Source organism: Tachypleus tridentatus, chromosome 1 (genome assembly GCF_004210375.1).
Source record: "Tachypleus tridentatus isolate NWPU-2018 chromosome 1, ASM421037v1, whole genome shotgun sequence".
Taxonomy (NCBI): domain Eukaryota; kingdom Metazoa; phylum Arthropoda; class Merostomata; order Xiphosura; family Limulidae; genus Tachypleus; species Tachypleus tridentatus.
In genome coordinates, this window is record NC_134825.1 from 18,671,249 (window position 1) to 18,695,019 (window position 23,771).

A 23,771-nucleotide genomic window follows, 5' to 3' on the forward strand; every position below is an offset into this window, starting at 1 on the left:
ATGGACTGAAAATTTCAGTTAATTTGAAGTGAGCGACAGATTTACAAATGTTGTATTCGATTGGTTCACGAAGATTAATCACTATTGCCTTCAATTCACTTGCATACGCCCCCTGGTGTCACAGGGGTATGTCTGTGAACTTACAACGCTAAAAACTGGGTTTCGATACCCCCTGGTGGGCAGAGCACAAATTGTGTGGCTTTGTGCTTAATTCAAAACAACAGCAACTACTTATATATATTCACCACGGTTAAATTCAATTCAACAACACAGATCTAACACTGTTACATTCAGTTGAAGTACGTAGATCAACCAATGTTGGATTCAGTTGAAACATAGACAAGCAACTGTTAAATACAGTTAGCTTATGCGGCCCAGCATGACCAAGCGTGTTAAGACGTTCGACTCGTAATCCGAGGGTCGCGGGTCGAATCCCAGTCACACCAAACATGCTCGCCCTCCCAGCCGTGGTGATAACTAGCTGCCTTCCTTCTGGTCTTACACTGCTAAATTAGGGACGGCTAGCGCAGACAGCCCTCGAGTAGCTTTGCGCGAAATGCAAAAACAAACAAACAGTTGGCTTATGTAGATCAACCACTGCTACATCCAATTAAATTACGCAGATCAACCAATATTACAGTTAATTGAACTACATAAATAAACCATTGTTATATTAAGTTGACTTACACAAATTAACAATTGCTACATTCAACTGGCTTGAGTTGATTAGCGAAGGTGTATTTTTCGTTGTGATTTGCTGTCAACCTTATTTAGGGAGAACAAAAATAATTACTTTGATTTGAATACTGGAACACAGTCTAATGATACTTCATGAACGGATAGTTTGGTTCATTACTTTCAGATAAAAAAAGTGCATGAACATCATATCTGAACTGCAGTAGATTCTGAAGCGAAATTCAGTAAAACAGAAACAAAGTTAATAACAAGAGAATTTTCACTATTACTAACCTACTTCCCTTACCGGCTGCTAAGTAGGTTGCATAAGTGGACTCTTCCCAGCTTTACGATATTCGACAAAGAAAGTTATTGGATAGTGGTAGCACTAAAGCTGTGGAAGCACTGGTATTTTTCTAGAAAATGTTATCTTGTTGGATGGTGCTATGATTCATTAAAGTCATTATTTCTTGTCCTTTCTTCCACAAAGGCCCGGGATGGCCAAGCGTGTTAAGGCGTGCGACTAGTAATCTGAGGGTCGCGGGTTCGCATTCCGGTCGCGCCAAATATGCTCGCCCTTTCAGCCGTGGGGGCGTTATAATGTGACGGTTAATCCCACTATTCGTTGGTAAAAGAGTAGCCCAAATTTTGGCGGTGGGTGGTGATGACTAGCTGCCTTCTCTCTAGTCTTACACTGCTAAATTAGGGACGGCTAGCACAGATAGCCCTCGAGTAGCTTTGTGCGAAATTCCCAAACAAACAAACAAATACTCCTCCATTTCTTTGAAATGAATAAAAATTAAAACTCTGGAGAAACTAGTTTTTTATTTCAACCTCATTACTACATTTTGTGTCATGACTTCACTAGTGTTAATGCTGGCAACAGTCATGTCTAAAAATTTAAGACATCTGCTATCATTTCTATTGCATTTTTGTTTGAGCGAAGCACAGCTATTCAGATATCTGTTTATTTTATTTTATAACCAATACTGAAATATATTAGCTATATCTCGAAAAATTCCAAAACAAGAGCACAGATTTTAGCAATCCTAAAATACATTTAAATTACGTGCGAGTTTTATGCGAATAGTTAAATAAGGATTTCTCATTATTGGTACTAGATGACGCTACGTTACAAATTACTGCTACTTGGAGAGTTTTGTGGTTGTAAAACGTAATTCAGCATATTATTAAATGCTAGTAAATAAGGGCTTATAGTTATTCAACAGTCATATGTTAAAATTCATTAAATTCATAGTTGAAATATGTATATAGTACTTGAGATGAAGTTATGAACACCGTATAAATCATTTCTGTAGCCTCAAGTGCTGTTGATTTATTGAATTTATAAGAATGTGTGAGTGAAAGTAAAAATCGAATAGCCCCCCCCCAGTGGCTCAGCGGTTTGTCTGCGGACTTACTACGCTAAAAATCGGGTTTCGATACCCGTGGTGGGCAGAGCACAGATAGCCCATTGTATAACAACAACAACAAAAATCGAATAAAATAGAGTGCCACCTACACTGCATCTGTTACATACACTTTCCACAAAGCCTATCGCCAAAGTTTCTAAGGATAGCTAGGATACGACAGATATAAAGTGGTCAAGAGGATATAGATGTAATTAATTACTTGAACTGTTTTGGTCTGGGTTACATTAGATAAGTGAACTGTTATTTCTGTTTCTCTCGTGACGCCTCACAAATACGTTCATAAGTTTTTGTTAGCATCATCTTATTGACTTACATTAACACCATAAGATTCCCTTCGACATACCCACTTTATATAAAAGACACCGTTAAAAGAATTCAGTGCATCACGTATAATTAAACAACACATAGAACACTAGAACTCAGTTACACGATAAGGTTCAACGTACAGTTTCATACGTTTTATCTGGAGCTTAAAACAAAGTAGAACTACATATTGCATGAGTATCACCCACATACATAAATATGCGTATATGATATTCTCGGTACAACTTAAACCCGGCTTGGCCAGGTGGTTAAAGTACTCGACTCGTAATTTAATGGTTGCGGGTTCAAATCCCCGTCACTCCAAACATGCTTGCCCTTTCAGCCGTTGGAGCGTTATAATGTGACGGCAAATCCCACTATTCGTGGGTAAAATAGTAGCCCCTTAGTTGGCGGTGGATGGTGATGACTAGCTGCCTTTCCTCTTGTCTTTCACTGCTAAATTAGGGACGGCTAGCGCAGATAACCCCAGTGTAGCTTTGCGCGAAGTCCAAACCAACCAGTAAAACATAAGCATTAAGCGACGAACCCGAACTAATACTGAACTTCACTAAAATGAATGAGTTTAAGCTTGGAAATAAACAGTCTGGATATAACGGGTAATATGCAATGAAAACTGTCTTTATTTATCACTAAAAACACACTGGGTACTTGCGTCAGACATTGGATGGTTGCTTTTCACTGTACTGGCAAGTTGTTTGATTTAACTCAATTTCTTTCCTCGAGATGTTTTGTCCCTCTTTGGGACAACGCTAAAATCAAGGGTTCGATTCCCCTCGGTATACACGGTACATAGTCTTATGTGGCTTTGCTATACGAAAAATGCACACACATACGATATGCTTTTCTGCCAAGCAATTTGCTTAAAATCAGAAACAAGTATGTTGACTCTACCAAGAGCTATCCCAAAATACTTAAATCTAACATTTCTTACTTAATAGGAAATATCGGATTTATTCATGGTGACCAATGTTAACCATGTTATTGTCATTCTCATTTATCATAGGGCACGCTGTAATCTCGAGATATCATTTTATCTATGATTGAAGGATACTACTTTTGACTATATTCATGTTAATGCGATTCCCACGATAAAACGGTTACGAGTTCAAGTAAAAACCACACTGTTTTACTCACTCACTTTTGTCTTCACTCTATTGCAACAGACTTTCTCTATTTGCAGTTTCATCCCGGTTGCACCAAACTTGCTCGCCCTTTCAGTCTTGGGGGCGTTATAATGTGACGGTCAATCCCACTATTCGTTGGTAAAAGAGTAGCTCAAGAGTTGGCGGTGGGTGGTGATGGCTAGTTACCTTCCTCAAGTCTTATACTGCTAAATTAGGGACGGTTAGCGAAGATAGCCTTGGTGTGACTTTGCGCGAAATTCAAAACAAACAAACAAATTTGCAGTTTCTGTCCACTATTGGCTCTAACAATATTTATAAGTTGTCTCCTACTTATTGGTTTATTATATTCATTCATCACCTGTTTTTGAAATCTTGAACACGACGAGGATCTTAAATCAGCACGTTCTTGTATACTAACTGTTAACCACCTAGTGGTGGAACCAGGTATCACCTAAAAATGATTTAGGATATTTATATTCACATACCATAGTAGGAGTGTTGAATATAAGTATTTGACCTTTATACCTTGAAATATACTCTAATCTGTATCCAGGCTTAACAACTCATCACAATGTTATCTGAGGGTGTGCTGTATAACATAGGTTAATTAACTGATTTCTCTTCAGAATAGTACGTTTTCCTTTATATGGTAGAATGAAGAATTTTGTCGTTAACAATAGTTCAGTTACATGGTGAAGAGGGACTTTTGTTGTTTAAAAACGTTTTATTGTTGTTGTTGTTTGTAATTAAGCACAAAGCTACACAATGGGCTATCTTTGCTCTGCCCTCCACGAACGTCGAAATCCGAATTCTAGTGTTGTTCGTCCGCAGACGTGCCGCTGTGCCAATGGGGTTGGGGACGGGCAAACAGTTTTAAATGATTTGATTTATCTTAACAATAGTATTAACTCTCTGTTTGTAAAAATAAATGAAAATACTATGTTTACTGCTTACCTTATACGCTTAACGGACCAATATTTTAACCAGATTTTTCTTAAAAGACAACAATGTGCAACTATCAAAGCACAAATACAAAGTCTTCTTATGTAAAAATTCACATTCCATTAAAAAAATTACAATTTTTACCATGAGTAAAGAGGTCTAAAAATGGAAGTCATTAGGCGGTTATGTCGATATTCGATAGTGAATATGACATTGTGATGTCTGCTGATGAGGTAGTTTATTGTGTGTTCGCGACGTGTTAATTATTTCAAGGGAACAACTAAAGAAAAAGAGAGAGACAGCGAGAATGAAATGAACATAACGAATATTTGGACCACTTGTCATACGAAAACTGGAAATTTGTACATTAAAATAAGAAGTCAAGAAACACATGGTATACCTACATACCACGTACACAAACATATTTGTATATATCATCTTTCAGAGATAACAAAAAACGTTTTATATGAAATGATCATTTAAGGTACTGTTACTCACGTTAGTGAGAAGTCAACCTGTATACAATTCATATCATTTGGAAAACCATGAATAAAAAGCGGTAAACGAATATTATATGAAAAGTTTTATTTATAGCTTGTGAATTTTTAATGTGTAAAGATTTCAGTAGATAAGAAAGTATAGTCGCACATTAATATATATATATAATTTTAGCCATATTTTTGATAGTACAATATTAATGTTTGCTCACTTCACGTCACCAAACCATTACAGACACTGAAATATAAAATATTTGTTTACTATATTTTACTGAGTTATTGCGGCCAATTGTCAGTGATCAATTTAGTAAGTTAGTTAGTCTATAAGTAAATTTATATGCAAGTTAGGCGTACCATTATTCGTTTCGGAATTTTGATTGCAGTGTTGTTTGTGAGGTTAGGCCTACTAGGAAATGTGGCACGTAGCAAACTTTATCGAAAGAGTATGTTAAATTCATTTGCATTACGTGAATCGGACTTTGCATAATTTTTACTAAATGCTTAAAGAAAAACATACTCAACTATAGAACAACATAAAAACAATATATATATATATATTTCTATTAACTGAAGACAGATAAACTTACTGACAAGTAACGCTTCAGCTAGAGCATAATTTGTAAGAGAAATAACCCATAAGATAACCTGTTGAAGTATTGCAGCTACTATTACGGAACGTCAGTAATTGTAACTGTCTCTTACAGTCTAAGTTTCTTGGAATTCGTTTATATTAGTGTCCCAGTATTGTTATGGTAAGTCAGTTCACCTTCACAATACTGAATCTATTTTCACCACTTTAATAACTGGAAATGACTACATTAATGTCCCTGTAATGTTGTATTAAATCGCTTAATGGACACAAACGTTTTTCTTGTACGTTTAATTACTTGAAATCTTTTTGTATTAATATTTACCTATAATAATGTAAATTCATTAATCGACACAGCTTTGATTACTATAAATTTGTTCATAATTATGATTCTAAGTCGTAAACCGTCACCTCGGTTGTCTGAGTTCTCTAGCTTTGGGGCAACTCTGTATATCGTATTTAGCTTAGAATTAATAAAATGTCTGAAATATTACGTGACGTGTGTCGTAATATGAAGATATTTCGATTTATTTCTGTTCCATTCAATCCACTTACATTTATACTCAGAATTGTTTAAGCTTATATGTTTTGAGCTATTCCTTATTCTTAATTAAACTGCATGATTATGTGAACATTTGCAAGCTTTGTTATTGCGTCATGACTACATAGAACTATTTGTTTTATAAAGCTACTTATTTGTATACGGCCTGGCATGGCCAGCTGGTTAGAACTTCCAATATGAGGGTCACGGGTTCGAATCCCCGTCCCATCAAACATGCTTGCCCTTTAAGCCGTGGCAGCGTTGTATTGTGACGGCCAACCCTACTATTCGTTGGTAAAAAAAGTAGCCCAAGAGTTGGCAGTAGGTGATTATCATAACTAGCTGCTTTCATTTTAGTTTTTCACTGCTAAATTAAGGACGGTTAGCGCAGATAGCCGTTGAGTAGCTTTGAGCGAAATTAAAAGCAAAACAAACAAATTTACTTATACACTTAGGAAAAATTATTTTGCTAGAGTGGAGTGCTAGGCTTAAAATAAAGCTGACGTATGAATGACGTTTTAACAATATAGGCCTACATCCAAGTTAAGAACGAGAACCCATGATGCAATTATGGAATAATTGACTTGAAATAAAAAGTAAGAAAAACATGAAAAATCGTAAATTGTCATAGAAATTTATTGAAAACATCAGTTTATACATAATATATATGTATATAATTTTCTACTGAAATACCCTTTGTGATATAGTATAACTAATCTGTTTTACGTATCACTACAGTATAAACTCTTTATAAATTAATGAAATAAAATATACATTTTACACCAGTTCAATACTTGAACTTCATCCGACACATGATCGAAACTACGTTTTTTTTAGTTAGCTTATTTCTAGTTATTGTAAACTTATCTATTTGTGATAACTTTAGTTTTATAAAACTAGTTTATAATCTTAAAATGTTTTCACTGTTTATTTTTAGGCTTAGCTTCTGTTTAAGGAAGTATATAGGTAATAAATATTCACATGTTTTATTTTATCTCTGACTACCTAAATAATGTTTTAAAAAATGTTGATTCACCATACCTAAATAATGTTTTATAATTCACCAAAGTTTTCCATAGTAATCGTATTTAAGTGTTACTAGAACATATATACATACATACATACACAAACATGCACTTATAAATTGAAACACATTTTCATTACGAAGTTTACAAACACTGAGAAAGTAATACAGTAGTTATTTGAACGAAATTATTTGCTGAAGTTCTGAAAATATTAATTAATAAATCATTTTAACCATTTATAATTTAGGCATAATTTTCATAACTAACTTTCAGCATTCCTAGTAACAGAAAATAAAAACAACCAGACTATGTATGATGGCCTAATTTGTCATTGTTGAAGTCTGAGAAGCAGACACTACCACAGTAAAAATAACATTTTTTCTCTTTCAGAATTAAGTTACCTACTTTAGGCAATCGCAATACTGATATGACGTTTCACGTAATTGTAATCATTAGACTGAAGAGCTTGAAACGTTATCAACTTGGTAATTAACCTCATCATGAGGTTCAACTACTTTCAGGAAAAACATTCACCCTTAGGAATGTATATTTTTAACTTAGTTGAAACCACTTACATGCATTGTTCATTGATAATTATATCAGGTTTCAGTTCAACATATAGAGCAATTTTTAAAAAGCTTGAAGTTTACCTTTTCAAGGATATTAAAATGAGCATTATAAAATCTATTACTTTAATATATGAAGTGAAATATGGGTTTCAGAAGTTTTTATTATAGTTTTAGTCAAACTGTGGTCTACCAGAGTTTCTTTCTTTGTTCTTCAAATAACGTTATCATGAACTGGTATAATTTTGTGAGGGATCATAGGTATATTTCGCTAAACGATATAATCTCATAATACCTCCGGTTTTTCTCACCCAAATAATTACCTTTGATACAAAATATCAGTGGTCCAGCATGGCCAGGTGTGTTAAGGCTTGCGACTCGTAATCCCCGTCGCACCAAACATGCTCGCCTTTTCAGCCGTGGGGGCGTTATAATACGATGGTTAATCCCACTATTCGTCGGTTAAAGAGTAGCCCAAGAGTTGTCGGTGGGTGTTGATGACTAGTCTGCCTTCCCTCTAGTCTTACACTGCTAAATTAGGGACGGCTAGCACAGATAGCCCTCGAGTAGCTTTGCGCCAAATTAAAACAAAAAACGTTGATACAAAATCTACTGAACTTGCGATTGTAGGAACAATTATTCATTAACCGCATTCCATCTACCACGTGAAAGATACTGAACGCCCTCTCAGTTTAATAGGTAAACGCTCTAACGTATCATCGTTATTATATCTGTATGAATAATCAATGTTAATTATAATTAAATTCGACACTAATGAAAACACACGTCATTGAAACCAATATTATTTTTGTTGCTGAAATAAATTAGTCACGCACTATCATGGTTACGAAGTGTTGTTTGTAAGGCTATAGTTTCTTTAGCTAATTGTCAGTTTTTTTTATTTATAAACGTGTTAAAGAGTTTCCATAGAAACAAAAGCTACTTTTATATAGTTGTGTATATGAAACACTAATAGGATGCTAGTAGTTGTAATAAAAGAGACCTAACATACAAAAAGTAAATACAATAGCGAATGTAAAATAATTCATATCTAAAGCACCTTACGTATTCAAAGACATATTTATATATAGGAGTTTGGACATTCAAGCTTAACTGCTCGTAAATCACAATTATATTTTAAGGGAGGTTGTTTTCATAGGATGCAATGTGAAAGGTAAAGCTATTCGAGACACTTCAGCACGTTGTAAACAGAATAGGCCTGCTGTAAAACTAATTACATGAGAACTTGGAAATTCAAAAGGTAATTAAGATAAGTAGTTGTGTGTTAAATTAAACAGTTTTGAAAAGTTTTACGTTGTTCAATAGATATAAATAAAAATACTTTAAACATACATCAGGTTATGATTGTTTTGTTTGTTTTAGAATTTCGCACAAAGCTACTCGAGGGCTATCTGTGCTAGCCGTCCTTAATTTAGCAGTGTAATACTAGAGGGAATGCAGCTAGTCATCACCACCCACCGCCAACTCTTGGGCTACTCTTTTACCGACGAATAGTGGGATTGACCGTACATTATAAGGCCCCCCGGCTGAAAGGGCGAGCATGTTTGACGCGACGGGGATGCAAACCCTGAGGTTATTAAATAATGAAAGTATTTAGCCAGTTATAAAGAAATGTATTAAACTAAAGTGATTGAAATTTCAAGATCTATTGGGTTGGTGGGCTAGTTAGCTGTGTGCTTGTGTTTTTCTTCGATACATAAGTGCAACAGAAAAAACATTAAAATTAATAAGTAACAAAGGGAAGTTTCTTATTTGTTTAGAAAACGAGGATAACAGAAATATGAAACTAGCTCTTGTGTCAACTGATTAAATACAGTCTGAACTAGCATAGCCAGGTGGTTAGGGCGCTTGACTCTTAACCAGAGAGTCGCGAGTTCGAATCCACGTCACATCAATCATGGTCGCTCTTTCAGCCATGTGGGCGTTATAACGTGACGGCCAATCTTTCTATTCGTTGGAAAAATAGTAGGTCAAGAGTTAACGGTGGATAGTGACGACTATCTGCCTTCCCCTCTAGTCTTATATTGCTAAATTATGGACAACTAGCGCAGATAGCCCTCATGTAGCTTTACGCGAGATTCAGAACAAACAAACAAATCCAGCCTAATTTCTTCATTTAGAAAGTGAGTCAAAATTGTCCAGCTCAACTGTGCAAGTACATTTATTGTTTCAGTTTGGTTACTTTCATGACATGTAGGAGTAAATCAATCAGTGTTATGACTTCTAGTTTTATTAAAATACAAAAAAAAACTTTAAACAATAACGTTAATTGAAATTTTAATCCAACTACACACTGACGAGGCGATTGCTTGGAGTTATTGTCTGTTTGGGAGATTCTCGTAAAATTAGTTGAATTAGCCGTTTGTAATTTTCAGGTCCCCCGCTAGTAAAGCGGTAAGTCTCCGGATTTACAACGCCAAAATCAGGGGTTCGATTCCACTCGGTGGGCTCAGCAGATAGCCTTATGTGGCTTTGCTGTAAGGAAACACACACTAATTTTCACAAATATCTAGATATACTAGAAGGAGGGTGCCAACTGCTGACCTACTTTAGTGAGACTTGGTCTTCATTCTTATAACATAACCACGGTTCCATATGGTGGAACAATGGGAGGAGAACCACGAATCTTCAGATTCGCAGTGCGGCACGCTTACTCTAAAGCTACACCTGGTTCTATTACTTAGAGACCGTTACAAAATGATAGTAAATGTATTTAAAATTATAATGTAAACATTATAAATTTATGTTACGTATCCCTCATAGCAGTTAAATAAATTATTCTAACAAAGTGGTAGTCAAATAGAAGTATAATATTAAGGAGTTAGGCCTAATTGCTATTAACAAGTCTGTTGCTAAACAAACTATTGATTCATTAATCCTGTCACATGTGTATTTCTCACTCAATAGGTTGTCTCAAATTTCATCGAAATAATATTAACATATTTTTTGAACAATAAATAACATAACGCATAAACGACAGTCGAGATCAACTTAAAATTACTGCAGACTCCCGATGTGCTCAGGAACTGTTATCCATGCGTGTTTCTTTTTCTTATAGCAAAGCCACATCGGGCTATCTGCTCAGCCCACCGCGGGGAATCGAACCCCTGATTTTAGCGTTGTAAATCCGGAGACATACCGCTGTACTAGCGGGGGCTGCTGTTATCCAGCATTGACACTTCAGTTTATTGAACAGTTTCTCATGTTTTAATACGCAAGCTGCGGATCCTAAAAGTTCGTGTTTATCATTTTATACCTATAATAATTAGTAAGCAAAAGGGGTGAAAAGTCGATAAATCGTTGTCGTTAAACCAATAATTCGAGCTACATGATTTATTTCATCCTTTTATTTAAAAATTGTAAGCTTGGGAAAATTAATTTAAACACACATTATGATAAGTATTAACAGTTTCTACTCGGATACTGCACGTAATAGATTCATTTTATTATGGTAGACGACAAAAATATATATATCATGGTACCACTCAATTTTTAAAACATAATTCAAAATTATTTTTATTGAATTTAATTTTAACACTTACTTCGTACATTAATATTTATAAATATCTGTTTTTACGTCATTAAATGACGTGATAAAATAGAGTTATTTTGATCAGATCTGTTTTTTAAAAAGAAATTCGTTAATTTCGATTGTCTGGAGTAATTGTAGTAAATTTATATTAGGGATATTATATCTCTTTAGAGATCTCTTCTTGCTACAATCTTTTTTTTCAGAATAGGGAATTCTGGAAATAGATAATATCTTGAACTCTTTCTCTCTCTTTATATAAACTATGGTATCATTACAACAGTTAAAAGTCTTAAAGTCTGGTGTTCAAAATTGGAATCCTGTATTTCCCTGATACACTATTTGGCACATTAGCAGCCTAGTACCCTAGCGGTACGTTTACGAAGCTAATTATTTACCAAACGTAAATAAAACAGAGTTGTTCCTTCAGTGGCGTAGTTGAAGATAAGTAGTATATTTCAACAAAGGTTTTGAACCAGCTTCTCTGAAGTGAAATAGAAAGAAAAGTAGACAAAAGAATCAGGAAATAGTGAACGTAAATGAAACGTAATTTCAAACTGCCACTACCTTCCGCCTATAAAAACTTTTTTGCTCGTTTTTTGGAGTCCTATGTCACCTTTGCGAGGAATATTGAAACACTGGTCAAAGAAAGCTTCCATAGTCTGGTAAAAATGCAAGGGGACATTAGCCAATTTGTGGTCTTCGTCTGGATAGATCTATAAGAAACCAAGATTAAGAAGTTTATCATAATATAATGCTTGTATATGCAGAATATATGAATCGAAAAAGTTTCTCGAGTTAATAGATACCCTAGTATGAAAAAAATATGAAAAAAAACTTTGGGATCCAGAGTATCTCTGGAATAAGAGTATTTATAGCTGCATCGAAGCTATATTTTACCAAACGTTTTTGTGTATTGCTATTTATGGCAAATCTGATAAGGTTATCTGCCGCTGTCACTAATTTTGAACTCCTGACCAGTGGTCAGCAGTACCTTACTTCTAAATATCCAAGCTAAGTGTCACTCTTCTAACGCTCTAACTACATAAGTTAAGGGAATTTTTTTGTGGTATTAACAAATCTTCTAACAGAGTTCTAACCATAGTCAATCTACGCCCTAACTGAAATTGACAGAAAATATTCAATATTTTTATTTATCATTATATTTTACACCACATATATTACGAATGGAATGGTTGCAGGCTTCTAGTTCAAACATAGGTGTTCCTAATTTAGAAATTTTTATCGGATAGAAAGCAGCCATTTAGTAGCACTCTTCGACTACATTCTACAGTAATAACCAAGTATTTTGGTTAACTGTTGTGGTTATAACGTCATCATAAATGAAAGTGCAGAACGTATGGAACAGTGTATCATGGCTCGAGCTAAAACTCAGATTTTCAGTTCGACATGCAAACATCTAAGCCACGCTTAGCCCAATATTGATTTAAGATATACTGATTTAATACCAATACTAATTTAAGATCACCAGTTATAAAAGTAAGAAATTTGTACTTGTCTTGACCTTAAATGACCTGAAAGTATGAGGCCATGTCAGCTGATATGTCGTTGCTTAAGTAATTTTATCTCAAACAAAAGTAACGTGAAGTTAAGTGATGGATAAACGTGACCACTTACAAATGATTCATGAAAAGAACAACTAATATTATGCTTCAGTGGTAAAATGTTATTTTCAGTTATTTTTATAGCATTTATGTTTGCCACATTTGTTGGAATATGTTTTACAACCTGTGAAATTATATATCCACGAATATCATATCCTCTCAAGTCTGACAAACATTTCAAGATGTTTTATATAGACCATATTGATATTATATTCAATAACACTTCAGTTATACTCGAAATTAATATCAATGATTTTATTCTTGAAACAAGCGTTTATTTGTATAATCCTTTATGATGTTATTTTGAACTTGATGATGTATCATCCCAACTTTCTAAATTATAGTTCTAGAGTATGGCAGAACTTTCTAGAACTTAATTTTGAGATAATTGTTTTAACAGAACATTATCCACCAATAACTTGAATAACGAATAATTAGGCCTATGTATAAAAAAGATATTCATAGAAATGAATCCAGTATTGTTTTTATACTTTAGAATCGGTAAAATCAGTTAAAACTGGGTGAAGTAAAATAAAATAAAAATAAAAGACGCTGTGTCAAAATAAACTTTGAAGAAACATAACCATCACCATGTCCCATATTAAACTGCTAAATTGTAACTTCTAAATATCTGTTTGTTTTATACTTGTGATATAAGGGATGGAAAGCCACTAGGCTTATCGAACTAATACTGAACCATGAAATATAATTATGAGACAATGTTTTTATTCACCAAAAGTTTATTATATTGGACAGTAATCAAAACGTTAATGCTCCGAAATTATATTTTAAACATAATTGAACGGAACCTTTGGTAATAACAAGAAAATGTGACTTACTTGAGTTTGGAAAAGAACTCCTGCGTCAGTCAATGCTTTAATCAATATCATGGATTGCTGAAGGTGAACCTTGTCTAAGAAATATTTACTATTAATTACAAGCTTTCCGTAAAACATTTATTACGATAGTGGTAAAATAATTAACTTTTCATTTCATTTTTTTATGTTTAATAGTATTGTTTTTATGTAGCAATAAACTCGACATAAACTCATTAAAATTGACATTATATGAAATTAACTGTAGGTAAAAATTGAGTTACATTTTGCACTGTGTACATTCCAGAGATCAAACCCACATTTAAAGCACTGTACACTATTATGCTTATTGCTGTGAATGTAAAAACAAACATCATCCCCTTTACACTTGTGTTATTTTTATAACAGGAAGTTGTCGCCTTTTCCCGTGTACTTAACACTAAAACTTTTAAAATGGCTTAAAAACGTCAAAAACTCTCCAACTCTTAACTGAATTTCAAAGATTTCAAGCAACATATTTAATTCAAGCATTTTAAGAACTTAACACGGCAATATCCTTTATACTTAAACAGCAACAATTACTGATAATTCTTACATAATACTTATATTCCCAAATTTAAATAGCCTGCCTTTCATATGCTTAAAACTTAATACTAACAATAACTGCTTATTCGTACCTACTGTTTTTTTTTTTGTTACAAATAAGTGATCATGCTTACCTGCTATTTGTGCTCCAAACTTTGAACACTAACAATAAATAATCTTTCTTACCTGCTATTTGTGCTCCAAAATTTGAACACTATTTGTGCTCCAAACTTTGAATACTAACAATAACTGATCATTCGTACTTGCTACTTGTGCTCCAAACTTTGAACACTGATTGATCATTTTTACATCTTAAAAGAAGAGCAACAACTCACTTACTACAAATCAACATTAATATACTTAATAAAGTATCGTGAGTTTGTTTAAAATGTTTCTTACTTAATAAAGTATCGTGAGTTTGTTTAAAATGTTTCTTACTTAATAAAGTATCGCGAGTTTGTTTAAAATGTTTCTTACTTAATAAAGTATCGCGAGTTTGTTTAAAATGTTTCTTACTTAATAAAGTATCGCGAGTTTGTTTAAAATTTTTCTTTCTTAATAAAGTATCGTGAGTTTGTTTAAAATTTTTCTTACTTAATAAAGTATCGTGAGTTTGTTTAAAATGTTTCTTACTTAATAAAGTATCGCGAGTTTGTTTAAAATTTTTCTTACTTAATAAAGTATCGTGAGTTTGTTTAAAATTTTTCTTACTTAATAAAGTATCGTGAGTTTGTTTAAAATTTTTTTTACTTAATAAAGTATCGTGAGTTTGTTTTAAATTTTTCTTACTTAATACAGTATCGTGAGTTTGTTTTAAATTTTTCTTGCTTAATAAAGTATCTTTTGTTTAAAGTACTTAATAAAGTATCGTGAGTTTGTTTAAATTTTTTCTTACTTAATAAAGTATCGTGAGTTTGTTTTAAATATTTCTTACTTAATAAAGTATCGTGAGTTTGTTTAAAATTTTTCTTACTTAATAAAGTATCGTGAGTTTGTTTAAAATTTTTCTTACTTAATAAAGTATCGTGAGTTTGTTTAAAATTTTTCTTACTTAATAAAGTATCGTGAGTTTGTTTAAAATTTTTTTACTTACGTGAGTTTGTTTTAAATTTTTCTTACTTAATACAGTATCGTGAGTTTGTTTTAAATTTTTCTTGCTTAATAAAGTATCGTGAGTTTGTTTAAAGTTTTTGTTACTTAATAAAGTATCGTGAGTTTGTTTTAAATTTTTCTTACTTAATAAAGTATCGTGAGTTTGTTTTAAATTTTTTTTACTTAATAAAGTAAGGTGAGTTTGTTTTAAATTTTTTTTACTTAATAAAGTAAGGTGAGTTTGTTTTAAATTTTTCTTCCAGATGAACTGACTTTCTGTTCAGTCAGAAACACAAGTTGCTCCATTAGCAAGTACGACTCAAGAGACAGTGTCACACACATTTTAATTAACCACTTTGTTCTAAGTTCCTGACATATACTTCTACTTAATAACTAAAAACACATATACATGAACACCATAGTGTCTGTCCTATGAACCTTGTGAAGGTAATTGACCGAAATGTTAAAGTTGTTAAGGCACACAGATTAGAATAAAACTCCCAGGTAAATTATATGAACAGCTTACCATCGTTTGAACCATGTATTAGTAAGAATTTCTTTCCTTTGAGATTGGCTGCCTTCTTCACTAAGCTTGACTTTTCGTAAGCCAGGAAGTTCTGATCAGGAGAAGGAGACTGCATGTATCGCTCAGTATACACAGAATCTGAAATACAGAATGAACACACTGCACCTTATGTTGAGTTCCTTACTGTTTGTTAGGGAAACGCGACAGTAAAATTACAAGTTTCCAAATTACTGCTTAGCGAAACGCCAAAGTTGGATTATTTGAGAACAACATGTATAAAATAGCGGGCTCAGCAACTATCACCAAATTAAACTGAAACTCTTGGCAGTTGGGAAGATTTTTTGTTGTTTCCTTTGATTCAGCATGAAGCCCTCTTTAAGGAGATTGTAGTCAGGTTTTGAAGTAGAATTTTCAAAGCAGATATGGCAATTTTCCCACTTTATGAATGAAAAACGTGATGATTTCTAATGTATGTGTATTTACATTGTGGCATAACAGTTTTTTTATTGCCTTGAAACAAAAGATGTTTAATGTTTGGATATTCCTTCAAAAGCTTCATTAACTCTTGCATGCATTTTAGTCAGCTTATTTTGTAAGTAGCAATGAAATATCTGTAAAAGAATTCTTCGTAACAACCACGAAACTCACAGATATAAAGAATCTATCACAATCCATTTGCTTGAACCCTTAATTCACCAATTTGTGATTACAGACCTCTTTATCTCTGGGATCTACATATTCCACCATACTAAACAGTTTTATGCTTTTTCCTCTAACAGTTCAGTATGAAAAACTGGCCATAATAACTGGGTAAAGTAACTTGTTCTACGTGAAGTACATAGGAAATCGCACCAGTAATTAGTAGCGATGATTGCACTATTTGAAGTGTTCTTGGTTACATTTTTGTGTGATTGTATTTTTAAAGTAAAGTTTCTACATAAAGGTTTTAAGACCAAGAAGTGAGCTTGTTGTTCAGGTACACAAACAGTTGGTAAAATTGAGAATGAATAAACGGTTGAAACTAACAGGAGAAAAGCTACCTTCGTTTTTTTATGCCTGTTTCATCTAGTTTGAGAATTTTTAATTTTACATAAAGATATGATTGTGTCAGATCAGAGTACTCATCTCCTGATCCTGATATATCAAATTCAGTGGGTCAGGTCCTCTATCAGCCACTGAAGCCAAAGTATAACACTCGCTCCACTGACTCTTCTCCATCACAGTCTCTGTGAGAGAAATAAATATTTAGTTCAGACTTTGTGCACTGAAGAAGGAGGTTCATAATTATTTGTTGTAAAAGTATGAAGTAAATATCCTCTGCTTCTTGGCTTAATATTTTTGAACACAGAGACATTAGGTATTTTTTTAAAATATTAAATTGAAGAGTCGAACATCTTGACAAGTTGAGCCATTTAGCATTGATTGTTGTTTTCTAAAACAAATTTTTCTTTATGACATCTGATGAATTTATGCCAGACCGAACAATTTTGTTGTTTTCCTACAACTAAGGTTCTTTTCTCCATAAATGGGATAGTTAAATGGAACAGACTGCTTAATACGCCCTACAATCCACGGTCCTAGTATCACTGGCTTCCAAAATAATATGATAAGCCATTTTCCACCTGGTAATCGTAATGTGTGTCACAGATGGCTGGATGGAGATAATGAAATACTCTGGTGTTACAGATGATAAAAGTGAAGTGTTATGATGACTTTCTCTTATCCAAACGAGGCTGGTTGATCGTTGCCATATTTTTATATTGGTCTTAGTCGTATAAAAGTTTGGTTTAGAAACAAGTCTTTTATGAGTTGTTTTTAAAGTTTCGGTAGTCACGACTCCATCTTGGACTTTAACTTGAATAATATATATTAGTGATTTTCCATCCAGCTTTCTTTTCATAGTTCTAAGGGACATTGTCAACGATATTTAATTCTTTATGAGCAGACAGTTTCGTTTGACTCTAATGGGTAAAGTGTCATTTTGAACGATCATAAAGATTACGTAATATATGGAGTTTAATATTTCATTCATTGGTCTTTTATAAGCATTAGGCTGTTATTCAAAAACAATAATCCTTCATTTTGTGCGTTCGCTATGTTTAAATTCCAACAGGTTTTCCGATAGCACATTCTGTCACTAAGTAATGAAAGTGTGGGAGCTCCATCTGTCAAGGCACTAAGTAATGAAAGTGTGGGAGCTCCAAGTCATGACACAAACCTTCTTTTTTCTATAAGCGAATTTCTTTTCTGTTTAACCGAAGCTTTCTCGACTATCAATTTTTTCAATAAGGTGTTTAATAAATTTCCGTTTTCTATGTAATCGGTAAGAATATTACCTTCTGGTGCATTTAAAGAACATTTATAAATACATATAATGAAATCATCTTCAGTTCTGACAATTTTTCTTTAATTTCTGTACGTATCCTGTAGGTAACGCGTGGAGCAGTCCATGATGTCTTTTAACTCTGAAAGTCACGATGGAGGGCCCAGCATGGCCAAGCGTGTTAAGGCGTGCGACTCGTAGTCTGAGGGTCGTGTGTTCGCATCCCGGTCGCGCCAAACATGCTCGCCCTTTCAGCCGTGGGGGCGTTATAATGTAACGGTCAATCCCACTATTTGTTGGTAAAAGAGTAGCCCAAGAGTTGGCGGTTGGTGGTGATGACTAGCTGCCTTCCCTCTAGTCTTACACTGCTAAATTAGGGACGGCTAGCACAGATAGCCCTCGAGTAGCTTTGTGCGAAATTCCAAAACAAACAATCAAACAAACAAACAAGTCACGATGAATAAATGAACTGAGCTTGTATGTAAAACATAAAAATCGTTCATTCATCCAGTACTGTAAAACCGTCTAAATGTACTATATATTTTTCCCCATTACAATGACAATGTTTATACTCTTATGATAGCAACAGGATAGCTCACGCTAGAAGTTAATTAGTAGGTTGAGTCAAGGTGATAGAGGCATTCAGGTAGTGTGGGACAGATGGGTATAGGCATGTTGGGGCAGAGTCACCGAGGAAATTCGTTTGCTGAAGTTTGGCAGCAGATGTGGTTGAGCTTGTTTGGAATTTCTTCTTGCGTGTGGCTTGGTCTGTGTAGACTTGGTGGCAAAAATGATATCTGTTGATGTTGTTGCACCTCAGGTTTCAGAACAGTCAGTCTTGGTTAGTGGTGGAAGTTTCATCCTTGTCATCAAAAGTTGTTTTTGTCGTGTTGCATTATTTCTATAATATTTCTAACATTCATATTATTTGGTTGGACCAAAATAACCATTTTTTTTCTCACTTATGCGGAGTTTTAATTTCGTTTATAACATTTTTCTTAAGTTCATTTAATCTAAATCTTAAGTTTCTTCTAGTTTAACCAATGTATGCTTGACCTCATTCATATTGAACTTTATAGATGTCTGCTTTCTTCATAATATTTATTTAACATTTGACTAATTTTGTTGCCTTTCGTGATGACAAGAAACCCACTTGAATTGTTTGTTTTGGAATTTCGCATAAAGCTACTCGAGGGCTATCTGTGCTGGCCGTCCCTAATTTAGCAGTGTAAGACTAGAGGGAAGGCAACTAGTCATCACCACCCACCGCCAACTCTTGGGCTACTCTTTTACCAACGAATAGTGGGATTGACCGTCACATTATAACGCCCCACGGCTGAAAGGGCGAGCATGTTTGGCGCGACCGGGATGCGAACCCGCGACCCTCAGATTACGAGTCGCACGCCTTAACACGTTTGGCCATTCCGGGCCACCCACTTGAAATAAAAATGGATTCCCAAGACCGATGGTATGGGTGTTAAAAGGTTAACCTGAAGATGACATAAGAAGGTCTAAACGTCGTTCTGTACTTTATTTTAATTCAAGTGTTAATACTCATACAACCTATTTTGCGAATACAATTTTATGATCTGTAAATGATAATAGGATTTTTGTTACGTGTTTTAAATTGTCAAACAAGTTGATACGATAAATATATGATAAATACACGTTTATTTTCTTATCATTTTTAGTAAGTGTTGATTTTAATTGTAATTTTTAGTCAACATTCATTTTGTTGAATTTGCTCACGGCTCTATCAAAAATATGAGGTGTTTAATGTGCAATAGTTATTCATTTTTTTAGAACTGCTGAATTATAGCATAGTTTAAAGACTCGTCAAAATAAAAGCAGAAAAGTAACATTTTTTGCTTCTTTGGATGACATGATTCTTAGTGTGGCAGCATAATAACAGAAAAACATTTGTCTCGCTAAAATATTTAAATACATTTTTGTCGCTGACATTTTTAACACAAGATGTGGAGAGGTAACTATATCGTATTGACCCGATTATAAGACGATTTTTTTTCAATTAATAATTAGGCTGTAAAATCATGGCCGCACATAGGTCCCTTTCCCTTACTCTAGCCTGTCACATTCCTGAATGGACAGGTAGCATCCATCTAAGCATGCACATTAGATGTTCGCTGGAGATAATCGCTAATACTTGCAACTAATTCACTTGCAGGCTGTTCAGTTGTAGTACTGATTTTGTGTATCTAGAAAAGGACGTTGTGACACTCAATGTTTTCTTTCCAATTGTTTCTCAGAATGGAGATAGTCTTATATTCGATATCGCTTTATAATAGGGCCAGTACGGTATATTACTGATTTCTTTACTCTAATGAAATAAATTTTATACAGTATAAAACTGGTAAATTCAGATAGTGGCCCCCACATGCCAAAAATTGAAATACTCATTTATAGTTTCAATGTTCATTCATAAGATAAAAAAAATATTTGGATTATCAGACAGAAAACGATCTTTAGTGTTCAGGAAATTATCTGATAAATTTAATGTTAGGAATACTTTGCATTGATTTAATGAATGTGATTTGAAATTTGCCATAAAACACAATATTTTTAGGGATAAGATAAGATAGTCATTACTTGACACTAAACACCTAAACGGATGTTGTAGACGACTATTCATCTCGAGCTCTAATGAAGAAAACTGAAACAGAACTCTTACGCAAATGTGTAAGATTTCAAAAAAAGAACGAAACTATAATATGTGTAAATGGAAGTTAGAATCGTATGCATTGTGTAGATTTTAATGAAAACAAAATTATGGTGTAATTTATCAATTCGATCTCTTACTTCGTAAAAAACAAACAAACAAAAACTTTTAATTTTCAATACAGATTTGAAAATGAAACAAGCAGACAGTTGTGGTTAGTTAATTTTTTAACTAAGAATTGCCTAAGAATTACATATTAATAATTGATATCTGAAAATCATTTTTAATAGAACTATTTTCATATTCAAACTTTCTTTATGAAACAAGCTACAATCACTGGTTTATATACTCCTTTTCTCCAGAAATAAAAGTGTAATTTTCTTATCTGTGGTACTTCAATTTTCATGAACACAAAAATAAATTAGTTAAAGTAGGTGACAGATTCTATCCTATTGCTGCTCTGTCGGTTATTAAATTTAAAATATAATTTCAGAGTTGTAAACTTCATTGATTAAATCTAGAACAAACTCAATCTAAATCTGTACTTAACTGAATTATTTTATACATGTGTAAAAACGGCTCGTTTGGGTTGAGAATTTTTTTTACGTAGAATGAGCCTGACGATGACCGAAGAAGGTCGAAGCATTGTTCGCTCCTCTACATACAAAATGTTCTCAACCCAAACGAGCCGTTTTTACATATATATATTTTCTCTACAAGTGGGTTTTCTCGACATCACTGAATTTTATGTAACCATGTAGTAGTATACAACGATTTTGTATTAAACTCAGCTTCAGATCCCAATAACCAAGTCTTTCTTAAATTTGTGGAAGACAAGATAGTTGCTTACAATAAGTCTGTTCTTAAGAAGAGACTTACAAGATCCCAAAACACCAGATAACCATTGGCTGAAAGTTCTGATGTCATAAATTATGGGATTGATAGGGTAGCCATTCGGATCAATTTTAATAAACCATGCGAACTTTTACAACCGTACATTCTTATCAATTTTGATAAACCATGCGAACTTTTACAACGGTACATTCTTATCAATTTTGATAAACCATGCGAACTTTTACAACGGAAACTTATTGGTTTAATTTATCTTTTCATCGACAACGCCACCTTTTATAATTTCAATAAATATTTTTTTTACTTGATCATCTATTTCTTCATTTAAGTTTTAATTTAATTCGTGAAAGTTTCTTGGTTTCTTTTTTTTTTGTAAAATAGCTTTCGTTTTAAATTATCAATACCCAATCATTCTCTTTTTTTCACAAAAAAAACAACGAACAAACACCTCTTTCTGTTTACTTAAATTTTCAAGTGCTTCATTTCGTCTCTTGGTACATTTAAATTACCTTTGTGTGAAAATAACTTGTTAAAGATACGCCTAATACTTTTTTGATAACATTGTTAAAAGTCCTACGATTATTACTATATATTGAAAGCGATTTTAATGCGGTAAAACTTTTTCAAACTTTACGAAGTAGTTTGTTTTAATTTAGCGCAAAGCTACACGAGAGCTATCTGCGCTAGCCGTCCCTAATTTAGTAGTGTAAGACTAGATGAAAGGCAGTTAGTCATCACCACCCACCGTCAATCCTTGGGCTACTCTTTTACCAACGAATAGTGGGATCGACCGTCACATTATAACGCCCCCACTGTTAAAAGAGCGAGGTGTAACTGAGAACTTTAAGCTCTTACTAACAATTTTTCTATTTGTATCAGGTTACAGTCTAACAAATTATGTATTACCCTAGCCAGATTTTTCTTGAGATATCTATTTTTATCCTGTAATTTACTAAGTTTCTTTACACTAGCTGGGGTACCCGTACCCTGGACGGAAGTTATGTGAATTCATGATCAATGAAAGGTCATCACAGGACATGAAAAGCTGTTTCCTTTATTTATATGTGATGATAAAAAAAATACAAAATGTGAAACCGTAAATTTGAATGTATTTCTTTATGAACCCAATAAACTTTCATGTCAGATTTGGTGAAGATCCATACAGGTGCGAAGTTGTGGTAAAATCCCCCCACAAAAACAGTCGTAAAAACTATAAAATTCAAAGGTGTGTGGATTTCCCCATGGTCCTAATGAACCTCCATACCATTGTTAGTGAATATCCATCTACACCCTACATGTATTTACAACATACAGTACTATTATATTTATATAGGGTCCGGCGTGGCTAGGTGGTTAAGGCGCTCAACTCGTGGTCTGAGGATCGCGGATTCGAATCCTTGTCACACCTAACATGCTCGCTCTTTCAGCCGTGGGGGCGTTATAACATGACGATCAATCCCACTATTCATTGAGAAAAAGTAACCCAAGAGTTAGCGGCGGGTGGTGATGACTAAATGCCTTCTATCTAGCCTTACACTGCTAAATTAGGGACGGCTAGCGCAGATAGCCCTCATGTAACTTTGCGCGAAATTCAAAACAAACCAAACCAATATTTATATAATGGTGCCAGTACATAATATCCACGTGTGGCGTATTTATGATGTCATATCTGCAGCCTAAGAATGAAGAAAAATAAAGTTCTCCGTTACATGGAACGGAGGCGAAATGGGAAAATCATGACATCTATTGCATATCTACATGCACACAGGATAAAAATTTCGCGAAGTTGGGGGTTGCACATTGCGTAATAAAAATGTTTTTCCATTATCATTCAAGCAAGAGTTACATTATAGCATGATTTACGAAGCTGTTCTGTTTGACATATTATTACACTCCAATTCAATGCATGTTTTATGGAGTATAAAATCAAACAAATAAAAACTTCTAAATTCATTAGTTAATAAATCATTATTCTTTTTTTATCGAAATTCTTATCTACACTTATATGTA

At 33.7% G+C, this 23,771-nt stretch overlaps 1 protein-coding gene across 4 annotated transcripts in view; it reads right to left on the reverse strand.

Moving 5' to 3' along the window:
• Positions 1-6,761: 6,761 nt before the first annotated feature.
• Positions 6,762-23,771, reverse strand: part of LOC143244137 (dipeptidyl peptidase 4-like) — a 334,696-nt gene continuing 317,686 nt past the window's right edge. For all 4 annotated transcript variants that reach the window (XM_076488283.1, XM_076488272.1, XM_076488297.1 and 1 more), the window contains 3 exons: positions 15,910-16,047; positions 13,731-13,804; positions 6,762-11,982 (listed from right to left, as the gene is read on the reverse strand). In XM_076488283.1, coding sequence (XP_076344398.1) covers positions 11,830-11,982; positions 13,731-13,804; positions 15,910-16,047 — 365 coding nt within the window. In that variant the 3' untranslated portion in view covers positions 6,762-11,829. The remainder of the gene's footprint in view (positions 11,983-13,730; positions 13,805-15,909; positions 16,048-23,771) is intronic.